Source organism: Thrips palmi, unplaced genomic scaffold, assembly GCF_012932325.1.
Source record: "Thrips palmi isolate BJ-2018 unplaced genomic scaffold, TpBJ-2018v1 HiC_scaffold_8, whole genome shotgun sequence".
Classification (NCBI taxonomy): domain Eukaryota; kingdom Metazoa; phylum Arthropoda; class Insecta; order Thysanoptera; family Thripidae; genus Thrips; species Thrips palmi.
In genome coordinates this window covers 3,397,250-3,409,689 of record NW_023144635.1, presented here as the reverse complement: position 1 = coordinate 3,409,689, position 12,440 = coordinate 3,397,250, and the positions used below count along the sequence as shown (strand labels likewise).

The window sequence follows — 12,440 nt, the reverse complement described above, 5'->3', positions numbered from 1 at the left end:
GGGAAGTGTGGGCCCGGGCCGTCCGGACAAGCGTGGACGCACAGTGTGATGGACGAGGAAGGACGCGCCATGCGGCATTCCGCCAGGCGGCCATCAAAGCCGCGTTACCTCGCGTCCCCGCCTTGCCACCCTTCCGCCTGGCCTCGCCACTGCCTTCCAGCTTCCAGCCTGGGACTGCCGCCGAGCCTGATGTCTTTGGCGCCTTGCGATCCGCGAGGTGCACCGAGTCCGTTCACAGTGTGGTGCTTGTTGCAGCGGTGATGCACCCCCGCAAGGAGGCGCTGTGCCGCGTGTGCGGCGACAAGGCGTCCGGCAAGCACTACGGCGCGCCGAGTCCGTTCACAGTGTGGTGCTTGTTGCAGCGGTGATGCACCCCCGCAAGGAGGCGCTGTGCCGCGTGTGCGGCGACAAGGCGTCCGGCAAGCACTACGGCGTGCCGAGCTGCGACGGCTGCAGGGGCTTCTTCAAGCGCAGCATCCGCCGGTAAGAGAGCCTCTACCAAAACGAGTTTGCTGATGACGACGTGATGACGGCATGGAAACCTCTAAACTTGTTGAGTTGCAGACTGCCAATTTACTGAATCACCGAACTCCCACTGACGACGCGAACGCTCGGACGCCTCTGTAACCCCTTCCATGTTGCCAGGAGCGTCGACCGCCTCATACCATTTTTCTTAATTTGACTGCTCTTGCATGACGAACCTTCAACGACCGCAGCGCTTAGAGGACCGACGACAGGGACAAGACCCTCTGGCTCGAGGCAAGTGCACCGTGTGCACACTCCGCACACCCCACCGGGGCAGCACCGCCCGCCCAGCACCGCCATCGCCTATTCATGGACCAATTAAAACTACATTACCCCCGCGACTGCAGATCGGCGCTCGGATAATCGATTGCTCGATTCGCATCCTTCGAGGATGGCGATTAAAAATTCTCACCGCTCGGGCAGCCGGGCGAGGGAGGAAGGCTCGCGTGAATGGTATGCGAGGGAGGCCGCGCAGCTCGCGCAGCGGGCCGACAGACTGCCGCCGTAAGTCACCAAGCCGTCCACGACAGTGTGCGTGTGTGTGTGTGTGCGTGCGTGTGCGTGCGTGTGCGTGCGCGCCGGCTGCCAGGACTGATGCCCCACGATACGACGGGCTGCCTGCGACGCCCCTACGGCCCACGGCCCTCCAAACCCACCTGGCCTGACCCCGGGATGTGGGGGCAGCATTGGCAGCCCATCCGCCCGGACGCCATGAGCCTCGACAGCCAGCTCCGTGACCTGCAGCACGCCAAAACGCACGCACACACGCGTACGCAGCTCACACCCACTCCGACAAACTCACTCACACGTTCACACGATTTATCACAGACGGGCCACTTGCTACTTACGGAACCGCCTCGACAGCACCTCCAGGAAACTTGTACTGGCGGACTTTGTCACTACCGGGCTTTCGAAAAATCGTCTGACACTAACAAAAAAATCCAGAACTTAAATTGAGCCGCGAATACACAGTTTTCTATTTGGAATTCTTTGCAACCCAAGAAAGCCTCAGTAAAAAAATTAACTCAAACTAATTTAAAATTGAAAATGAAAAAGCCCACGGCAAACAATTATAAAATTATCTAAAATGTAGACACTGTCATCTACACAGTAAAAAGCACTATCTTTTAACTCCCGCGTGAATGGCTGAGCGATATGAGTACTGTCGTACGTGCTCGCGACATTACAATCAGTAATCAGCTTAATATTTTTTTAAATATATATTGTAAAAATTCTAATCGCGTCGCGTTCGGAAAATAAATTCTAAACTGTGAAACTAAACCGCCGGCTGTACGATAACTTCCGATCGACGGGTCCAACTACTTTTCGTTTTAACTTTTCTTTTAAACGTGTACGAAACGGACAGTGAGACAGCCAAATCATCCCGACGGAATGATGACACGTCTGAAGGCTACACGCCCTGATTCGTGCGCGACCAAGGCTCCGCTGTCGCTCAGCCACAAACTTGTTTGTACTGCAACCTCTCTGTACGAAGTGCATGCCAGCCTGACTGTGACACCCCTCCCCCTTCCCCTCACCCCCGAGTGCGGTCGTCAACGGGACAGACAAACACGCAAGACCCCTAGCTTCTCTTGCAGACCACGACTGTGTACCGAGGTAGATCAACTTTCGCTGTACTATACGGTACCAACATTTTTATTCAAACCACGACTAAAATTTGACCAAAATTTACGAGTTTATTTTGAGAACGTATTTATGACTTTGCTTCTGGTGACATGAGGGAACAGTTCGAAAAATAACTATGAAAGTTGGTTTCTGTTCTTTAGTTGATCTTTCCTTTTTTTTAATCGATAAAAGTGAAAAGTGATGTACTGCAGGCTTTTACCAGGCGTTGAAAAACGAAAATCAAGCAAACGCTAATGGAGAGAGGCCGCGTGAAGTGTCGAATGTCAGTGTAAGGTATTAGGCGTGATTTCCGGACGCAATGTAATTTCAGCCGGCGTGCCGTCCACGCAAACAGTCGCAGTGTCGCTCGCCGGGGTGGATCAACAACCCCTCCCCCTCCCCCGGCGCCACTAACAGCTCGCAGGCGCCGTGTGTTTACCCTTCGCCACCGGACAATGCGGCCTGGGACAGCCTACGCGCTGCCTAGTCGGCGGGGAAGAACGGCGAGGCGCGGCGAGCGGGAAAGAGGTTGGCTTTCGAGAGGCAACAAGACAACTGGCTGCGAGCGAGGCTCTGCCAGGCTCTGCCGCCGCGCCTGCCGCGCTGGCGCAAGGAGGTCCCGACCCCTTGGACGAGCAGCGACTGCCGGAGACAAGTCTTTTGTCGCCGCCCTGGATGTGCTTTCCCTCGCGGCTCCACGACAACTAGGGCGGCAAGACGGCAGAGGGGCGTCAAGGTTCGCGCCGTTCGCGGCCTCGCTCTTCCTCCCCCCACCCCTCCCTCACCTACCTCGGCGACCCTTCCACACCGCCAGGTCTCGCGTTCGAATCCCGGCCCGCACTCTCCCTTTCGTGTGTCTGTCTCCCTGTGCCTCCGGCAAGGCCTCCGGCCTCGACGGCCTCCGGGAACCTCCCCCTGACGCATCTCGGCGTGCGCCCTGTGCAGGAACCTGGCCTACGTGTGCAAGGAGGGCGGCAGCTGCACCGTGGACGTGAGCCGGCGCAACCAGTGCCAGGCCTGCCGCTTCCGGAAGTGCCTCGAGGTCAACATGAAGAAGGACGGTAAGTGTAAGTCGCGGGGTTCAAACACTCCAACCTTTTTTTTTTTGCACGTGCTCGCACAGCGTCGCGCTTTCTTTTTCCCCCTCATTACCGCGTGCCCGGCGGCGTTGTCTGTTTTGTTGACTCATGCAATTAGCGGGCCCTACACTGTGGCCCCTACAGTGTAGCCCCTACACCGCACCGTACCAGTGTCGGCCGTCGGGCCCGTCGGGCCGGCCAACTTTTGTCGCGCCTCTTTCTAAGCAAACACGGTGAGTATCGCCCTGTCGGTGCCAGCTGGGCGCCTCCCGCGCACGGCGCGCGCCCTGCAGGCTGACGCTCCGTCTCCGTCGCACTCACGGGGCGGCCCGTTGGCCCGTAGGGGTGCGAGAGAGACAGAGCGACCGGCTGGCTGGCCTCCAGCCCGGCCCGCTGTCCGCCCTCCGCCCTCGCCACGTAACCTCCACTCAGCGACGACGACGCCGCGACTCAAGGCAAGGCTCTCGGCAAGCCGGCAAGCCTCGGCAAGCCCCGGCAAGCCCCGGCAAGCCGAGGACCGAACGCAACCAGCGCAAGTGTGGCTGGCAGGCCGCGGCTCCCACAAAGAGGCGACAAGAGAGAGAAAGGGAGAGGGACTCGGAGAGGGAGGGGAAAGGGGGTATCGGAGTTTGATCGCTTCATGCGGCGGGGCTGGCGGGGCTGGCGAGGCTGTCGGCGCGGGCGGGGTGATGCACCCTCGCCGCCGCCCCGCCCCGCCCCGCGTTAGATGACTAAAATATGACACCTTTTAAAGCGGCGTGACGCGCGCGAGTGCCGCCTGGCTGGGCGCGCACCCTTTTTATTCATTTTTCTCCAGGCTTGGCAATGTCTTCATCACTATGAAACGATGCACCCCCCTCGACGCCGACGGCAAAATTCGCCGCATTGTCCGCCGCAGAATTTACGCAAGGTCACGGCGTGTTTTCGGTTCCGTGAGTCGTTCGTCGCGATGCTCTTCCCGGGACCCCGCCGCTCGCACGCGCCACCGCCACGCGCCCGGCACGCGTGTCAGCTCGCACAGGTGCCGGCTCGGCGGCACGGCGGCACGGCGGCACGCGCGTGACGCGACCCTGGACGCGTGTCAGGCGCAATCACTGCCCTCTGCTACCCCGCGCTCCGCTTTGCCCCGCTGCCTTACACCTGCGCCATCATTTATTCACGCGTAACGAGATGCCTGTCCGCAGATAATACCCCGCCATACTGGACATGCCCCCGCAAGCCGCAAGCGGACAAAGTCCGGCCAGTCCAGCACGCGAAGCGCGAAGCCAACTGTGCTTCGTCGGTCTGTCTCCGTCGAACCCGCATGGGACGCTCCATGAGTGCGAGAGAGACAGAGCGACAAATCTGTTCGGGATCAGCCCGCTGGGGACGGGCATCCGAACCATGGCAGACTCAACCGCCTCAACCGCATGCCTTCTTTGTTTTACAGCGGTGCAGCACGAGCGCGCGCCGCGGTCGCTGCCGCCCAGCCTGCACGGCGGCTTCCACGGCGGCCTCCATGGCGGCGTGGGCGTCGGCATGGGCTCGTTCCCGCCCATGTCGTACGCGCTGCCCCGCCGCCACGGCCCCTCCCTGCAGGGCCTGTCCGGCCTGTCCGGCCTGTCCGGGGGCCACCCCATGGCGGCCGCGCCCTCCCCCTTCTCGCCCGGCCTGGGGGTGGGGCTGGGGACGGGCCTCGGCGGCATGGGGCTCAGCGGCCTGGGGGCCAGCCTGGGGGCGGGCCTGGGTACGGCGTCCGCCGGGGGCGGCGCGGGGGGCGACATGCACGCCACCGTCATCCTGTACCCGCCGCCATCGCCCTTCAAGCCGGGCATCTTCGACGGCCACACGTTCGGTGAGTACTACTGATGCGCAAGGAAGGGCTTTATTCCCAGTGCCGTGGACGTCGTCCGGATGCCAAGCGAACTCCCCACGTCTTTCCCGCAGGCCTGCCCCTCGCCTTCCAGCCGTTCTCACCCACCACGCCCACCGCCGCACCGGGCCCCAGCAGCAGCCCCGGGACCGCGAGGTCGCCGTTGAAGCGCGAGAAGGAGGACGAGGTGACGAGCTCCGAGGAGGCGCGCAGCCAGCCGTCGCCGGGCAGCCTGGCCGCCAACGGGGCGGCCCCCGCCGCCGCCCCCTCCGCGGCCACCGACCTGCCGAGGCTGACCCCCGTGACGGTGTTGGCCAGCGAGCAGGCGCTGCCGCCACTGCCCCCGGGGACGGCGCTGGGGCCGCCGCCGGCGTGCTTCGACAACGTGTACGAGTCCGCCGCCAAGATCCTGTTCCTGGCAGTCAAGTGGGCGCGGAGTATCCCCGCCTTCCTGCAGGTGCGTCAAATTGTTTGAAATCGTTGCGGCAGCTCAACCTTCCGCCACTTGGCCCGCTGACCCTGACCCACTCTGTCTGAAGCTCTCGGGGGCCGACCAGTCCGTGCTGCTGGAGGAGGGCTGGCCCGACCTCTTCGTGCTCAGCGCGGCGCAGTGGCAGCTGCCCGTCCACCACGGTAAGAACAAGAACCACTCGGGGTGGTCATTGCGCATGCCCTTCGGCACCTTCGGCAACGCCATTGACGTCCTCGCTGTGCACAGAGTCCTTGGTGGCGGGCGCCGTGTCCCCGCCGTCGCGGCGGTCCGCCCTGGCCGAGGACGCCCGCCGCCTGGAGGAGGCCGTGGCGCGCTTCATCGTGCTGAGGGTCGACCACACGGAGTACGCCTGCCTCAAGGCCCTGGTGCTGTTCAAAGCCGGTAAGTAGTATAGTACCCGTGGCGCGGAGGGAAGAGCCCGCCGAGCAACTCGAACCTCGTTACAGTTTCCCTTCACCTGGCGCCCCGCGCTTGTTCGCGTTGCAGAGGCGCGCGGCCTGAGCGACGGCCTGCAGGTGGAGGCGCTGGCCGACCAGACCCACGCCATGATGTCGGAGTACTGCTCGGTGCGCGGCCGCGCGCGCCTGGGCCGCCTGTTGCTGCTGCTGCCCGCCGTGCGCGCCCTCAGCTCCAGGTCGCTGCAGGAGCTCTTCTTCCGACAGACGGTGGGCGACGTGCCCATCGAGCGCCTCCTGGGCGACATGCTCAACAGCCCCTGAGCCCCGAGGACGCCGACGACGACGATACCCCGTGAATCACCTGGCGGCGATACTCTGCTGCGCCGCAGGGAAGACAGAGACAAAAAGGACTAGCTTCTCAGTCTCCGCGGCGTATCCATGACCTTCCTTCAGCTGGTGCTCAGCAGCGAGGATTCTGCCACACTGCCACTGACTAAAATTATGTGCAATTGAGTGTTAAAGTAGTGAGTTTCCCATTGATTTCAGCCATGCTATTTGCCTGCTCACAGGCGTTTGTCTCAGAAATTGCCTACATACAGGCGTTTTCAGCTAAAATCTAAGTGAGTGTGAGCTGTGTGTGCAGGCCGGGTGCGCACAATGAGTGCAAGAAGTGGCAGACCCCTTGTCAGCAGAGTGTTACGCTGCGAACCTGTGTAATTTGTCTGGGTCGAGTGTATTATGCATTTATGTCGTTTCATTTTAGCCTTGGTAACGATTGTAAAAAAAAAATCATGTATAAAGTGTACAAACAGAAACCGAAGCAATACAATGTTCTTGACTGTTGTTTTGTGTTCGTCATTCACCTCGCTCCATCGATACGCACGTGGCTCGAGGCAGTGATTGGAGGTGGCGCATCCATTCACATCAAATTCGTCTATATGAGTGCGAGAGAGACAGAGCAACGAAAACGACTCGCGGAATCAGTCAGCAGAAAATTTCGCATTCACCGCGCGTCCCGTTCCACTTACTGTACCGCGACCGCGAGCGGAGCACAGAGCAGCGCCCGCGGATTCGGGGATAGGCATCCTGCACAACATGAATGACATCCCGTGGGCTTTTCCTTTCCAGTCGTCAGCCGCACTGGCCCGAACTATGGGTCAAAGTGGACTCGACTCTCTTTGAGACTGAGCTCCATAATTTGCTCCGAAAATTCCAATACCATTTCGAGTTATTCGGTGACTTTCCCCGTTGTGAGGTTGTTAAGACGCGTTTGTGACGTCACAAGTCTCCCACCATTTCGCCCCCTGATCTCATTTCCATACGTCACTTGAGTGGCGTCTGCTGGAGGTTTTAGGTCATGGCCGGTTTCACATACAGAGGGACATCTGGTCGAAAACAATGGCAAGTGCGACGAGGTAAGGCTTTTCTCGAAGGAAACATCAACTGTTTTCAAACCAGGTCTCTTTTAGAAACAAAACCCATTGAAATTGTCTAACTTGAAAGGATTTCCCTCCGTGTTGTCTATGTTTTCATGCGCGTCCTAACCTGACTTTTTTATTTGATGTCTTTTGAATGATTGTATTTTATTCTTGTGTCCTTCTACCTTAATTGGTTGTCATTTTCATCTTCGAATGCGGTAGTGCCCATCACATAGACTTCGTATTAATTCGTACTTTATTGAAAAGTCCACTTTCTGAGACCTGTTTAAACTTGTCTCTTGACTGGCTTGTCATATTATTTTGTTTAGTATTTCTACTTTTTAATTTTTTGGGTACAGATGCTGGGTACGAGACTCTGTATGGATTGCGTGGTCAGCTCGCTAAGGATGGCTGTGCCGATTCACAGTTTGTTATAGCCAAGGACCTACTGCAAGATCAAGCTGGTGAGATATATTCTTTTTTTCTGTTTTATAATTGTATCACAGCATAGCTTTATTGATAAATTAACTTTCAAAATGCAGGGGATAAAGAGGAAAATGCCAGACAAGGAGTATACTGGTTAATTAGAGCATCAGAACAAGGCAATGAAGAAGCTACGCACACTTTGCAAGAATGTTTGGAGAAGGGGCAAGGTTTGAATTGCTCCACTCTATTGGTTTTAAATATTGATTAGGGATAATGTCACTCAAAAGTATTCTATTTCAGGAATCACAGAACTAAATTTCCCCGACGTCAAAGCCTGCCTAACCATGCCTCAAGAGGAAAAAATAGCTCGCAGAGCAGCGCGTAAATTGTTTGAGAGGTAAATTTAAATTGTAATTTATAAGCTCTTAAATTCTCTGGAAAGCAACTTATTTGATGTACTTATGATTCCTAGGTTGTCAGCTGGAGAAGATTATATTACTAGTGAACAATTAATTCGTGAATTTCAAAGAGTGAAACGTGCAATAGACATCTCAGCCAGTCATCGCAGATGGTCTTTCAACCATCTCACATTTGGTTACAATCCTACGGAACCATATAGCAATCCTAGAAATACTGCTAGACCTCTCGAAGGTATATCAAACAAGGATACAAAAGCTAATGGGGTGAATGGTTCCTCTTTTGACCACCTAAATCATGCCAGTGATGATGAGGATAAGCCTGGCACTCATTCTGAAGGTATTTGAACATCTCCGAATTATCTTCTAGTCTATTCTTTGCTTTTATGTTGAGTTACATCCAAGTTACATAAGTGTTCACCTTCAGATTGGGCTGGTCGAGCTGATCCACCGGGAGAAAAGTTGTCAGAAGAACATTTAATATCTGCTGCTGTGACCTATGCTCATGGAGAATTGCCCCTTGTGCAGAGAATGTTTGATCTTCAGAGGCCTCCACCAGCCTTATCTTTGAACCCACTAAATATTATTTCTTATGCCTATGTTTCTGTTCTTTCTGCTATTGGTACACATCGTACCCTTATTAGTCGTCCACTGGTGTCAACTACACTTCAGGTAAGAGAAGATTTAGATTTTTTTAAACCCTGCCTTCTGTTTAGCTTTAAGTATCTTATATAACAACATTTTTTCTATAATTTTAGGTTCTTCTAGCACTAATTGTTTACAATTTAATTGAGTCCGTGGACTGGGCAGCAGTAGTCCCTGTTGCAGTATATCATGGCTCTTTCATGGCAATGATTATATTTACATGTCAGGTTGGTATATTGAGATACACCACTTGCTTCATTATTATCATCACACTTGGTTTACACCTGAACATTTTTATTTTCTTACAGATGTTACAGCATCGTCATGAGTTTCAGCACTTCAGGGTCTGGTCAGGTCTCTTTTTGCGTTACAGTGAGGGTAGCCTCAATCCAGATGAAGCAGAATTCCAGTATTGCAAAAATAACTTGAAACCATATGCTCACTTCTTTGTTGCTCTGATGGTTAATTTAATGGTGAGTGAGAGATTAACAGTTTTGTTAAATTTTTTATTTGTGCTCTGCAGTGTGCCACTCTGTGTAACCATATTAACCTAAATTAATTTTTGTGGTTTCAGATCTATCCTCTTCTTGCCCCTCATTGGACTCCTCACAGTGAGCTCACTGTGTTGGCCTCAAGTCTGATGTTCCTGTCTCTCTATGCATTCCTCAACTCTGTACCACAACCTTTAGGAATTCGTCGCCCTTCAAATTTTGAATTCCCTCGGAAGCAACCCGACTTTTTAGTGTTGTTTTCCTTTGCTGTAAATGTTCTTGCCAAATATCCTTATGATTTGGATTCTGTTGTGACTCAAAGTTGGAGATTTCTTGATGTTAAGGTAGTTCCTATGTATCATTTGTTTTGGCTTCAGTCTTTTTATTTTAAATTTTGATTTTTACAGTAGTTTAAATTTTGATGTTTTGAATTTATCCTTTTTCCTAGATTCCCACTTTTCCATCCTATGTCATAGGACATGGCATTGAGTTTTGTCTGAACTTTCGGGCTGTGTTTTATCTCTTGATGCCAGCAGTATTCTTTAAGATTGCTGCCCGTGATCGCTGGCGAGGAACATACAGGACTTTGATTCCTCACTGTGTAACTTTGGCCTGGTGGCAAATTGCTGTACTAACTGCTCAAGGCAGCACCTGGTACGTGTATTCATTAGACTATAATCTAGTAGCGTTCAGAACATCTATCCTTTGTTAAGATATAATTCATGCTCTTCTTTCATTTTGTCACAGGTATGGCCTAATTAGGGCAGCTCTAGCCCTTGTTGGCGTGGTTCTATTTCTTCCACTTGCTGGTTTGGCAACAATTCTGTTGCCTCTGGCTGCGGCAATACAAATGTGGTATTTATCTGCTGGAAGGGAAGTTCTACAAGCATCAGCCACAGCCCTTGCTGCTACTCCACTGCTTATTCTCTTGTGGTTGCGTGGACGCAAGAGCCCACAAGGATCTCATCCAGCTCGATTAGCTAAAGGGGCCATAATTTTGCAGGTGAGTTGTTAGTGTTTTCCGCATAGCTGGTCCATTCATCATTTCTGTAATAATTCATTTGTTGTTTGCCAGATTATTATTGCAGTGGGAGCTGCCATATTACTAGTAACTCCTGCTTTTATAAATATTGATGCAGACAATATACATAGTCACTCAGATTCAGAACCACATGTCATTGGTAGTGTTGTCGACCGAGAAGTAAACAATGAAGTGCTGACATGGGAGCAATTTGAATCAATGTGCCACAGACCAGCATGGGAGCGAAGTACTGTGGCACATGTGCAACAGCTTTGTTCTCCTCTTGAAGGTTGGTACAGTACAGCATGATATACTTTCAGAAGCAAAGAAAATGCTTGTTCTCATATAATTTATGTCTTTAGGGGTTCGAGTCAAGTGGAATGGGTATGTGTCAAATGTCAAAGTCACAAGAGTTCGCAATGCATGGGCAGATATTGTCAACCGTTTACCGAGCTCTTTGGGATCCATGGTTGCATGTGCGATTGCTGGCAATACTTTGAGCCAATCTTCAGATCATTGCAGCCCTACTTTATATCCTACACCTTCCGATCAACAACACTGCAAACGTATCTTGCAACTCTCCAGTCACACTGGCCGATGCTCATTGACAGATTGGGACAGGTAATTTAATCTTTGCAACCAAATAAATATATTTTATTTTATTTTGTGTAAGTAACACTATTGTTCTGGCGCATAGGTACGATTTTGAGTTGGAAGTGCAAATGAAAACGGGCCTGTGGGGAAAGTCTACCGTCGACGTTTATTTGACTGCTGGTGATTCATTCCGAAACATGACATATCACATCCGGCAGGGAGACCACATTTGGTTTGGAGGGTCAATTACACATCTTGGACCTGAACCTCGAATACAGTTGGAAACCATGGGATGTCTCCAATGTGAAAGGGGTCCTATTTTACTGTGGGAAAAGACGCTTGAAGGTTTTACTCTGACAGCAGCGTTTAAATACCTTTATGTCTGTGTTAGGTTCATTCTTAATTGCTTGTTAAATCCAATTGTCAATTTCAAGTAACATCAAGATGAGATGTGATATAAACATACGATGTATGACTCCTGAAAAGCTTCAGGAAGCACTAATTTTACATGGACATAGACTAGAAGGTTTTACTTCAACTAATTGTGTGTGTCTGCTGTGATATTTGGCAATACTGTATGATGACATTTTTTTGTTTTCCTTTACAAAACCATTGAAATTAGTATCTTTTAATCTTCTTTGAGTGAATCTTGCCTTAATGAAACTGTCTTTCAAGACTTATCTTTAAATTTGCGCACTTCCAAAATGCCATGTCTTACCTAAAATGAATATTAGTCATCGATACTATAGGTCCAGGCGAATAAATCTTAGAGTATGTGCAACCTGTGATATGTTTTCTTTCTAATATATTTATATATTTTTAACAAGTACAGTATTGTTTCCTTTACCTCTTGTTCGATTCTAATGTCTTAATTTTATAACAAATAATTATTTGTAAGTGTTTAACAGTGTTCTACATGAGCCACTAATCTTTTTTTACCATTTTATTATGAAAGAACCAAAGCTGAGAAAGATGATTTGCTTAATGTTATTTGGACACATCTCCTGTCTGTTTACAATCAAACAATGTATATAATTAAAACCAAATATTGTAGTAAGGTGATGCACTGACTCCAATATCAGATATCCCTGTGAACTAATCTGTGGAGCAAATATATACACAAATACGTGTGCAAATACAGTTTTTGTTGTTGCTTTGGTTTCATTTAGAAAAATTTACTTTCTGTGTCTCACAGGGCAAAACATAACTCACATTTAAAACCCTTTTGCCTTATGCTGCTTCCGATCCAATTGGCTACACCGCAAGCTAGGTCCTAAAGGTACGTGAAAGTACTGTGTGTGTGAATGTAAGGGGACCGAAAAAAATGCCTGTCAAGTACAAGTCAGGAAGGCCACGCCGTCGACACGTCACAGCGCCGTGATGGGAAATTAGAGGCATCCTGGCTGTAAGAATAAGAAACTTGCGATTTTTCCGAGTGAAGAGGCAAAATTGAATC

The 12,440-nt window shown here is 51.7% G+C and overlaps 2 protein-coding genes across 2 annotated transcripts; both read left to right on the top strand.

The window, feature by feature from the left end:
- The first annotated feature begins 367 nt into the window (after positions 1 to 367).
- LOC117653042 (nuclear receptor subfamily 2 group E member 1-like) lies at positions 368 to 6,816 on the top strand. The gene is made up of 9 exons (XM_034398383.1): positions 368 to 483; positions 3,097 to 3,212; positions 4,660 to 4,684; positions 4,925 to 5,064; positions 5,157 to 5,325; positions 5,461 to 5,539; positions 5,622 to 5,715; positions 5,801 to 5,956; positions 6,062 to 6,816. The coding sequence occupies exons 1-9, from the start codon at positions 368 to 370 to the stop codon at positions 6,292 to 6,294; spliced, it is 1,128 nt and encodes a 375-aa protein (XP_034254274.1). The 3' UTR covers positions 6,295 to 6,816.
- A 291-nt stretch (positions 6,817 to 7,107) lies between these two features.
- On the top strand, positions 7,108 to 12,162 carry LOC117653940 (wolframin). The gene is made up of 14 exons (XM_034399993.1): positions 7,108 to 7,388; positions 7,751 to 7,855; positions 7,934 to 8,044; positions 8,118 to 8,214; positions 8,290 to 8,573; positions 8,661 to 8,905; positions 8,992 to 9,105; positions 9,187 to 9,351; positions 9,453 to 9,713; positions 9,818 to 10,023; positions 10,117 to 10,372; positions 10,445 to 10,679; positions 10,753 to 11,011; positions 11,088 to 12,162. The coding sequence occupies exons 1-14, from the start codon at positions 7,331 to 7,333 to the stop codon at positions 11,419 to 11,421; spliced, it is 2,730 nt and encodes a 909-aa protein (XP_034255884.1). The 5' UTR covers positions 7,108 to 7,330; the 3' UTR covers positions 11,422 to 12,162.
- Positions 12,163 to 12,440: the final 278 nt, after the last annotated feature.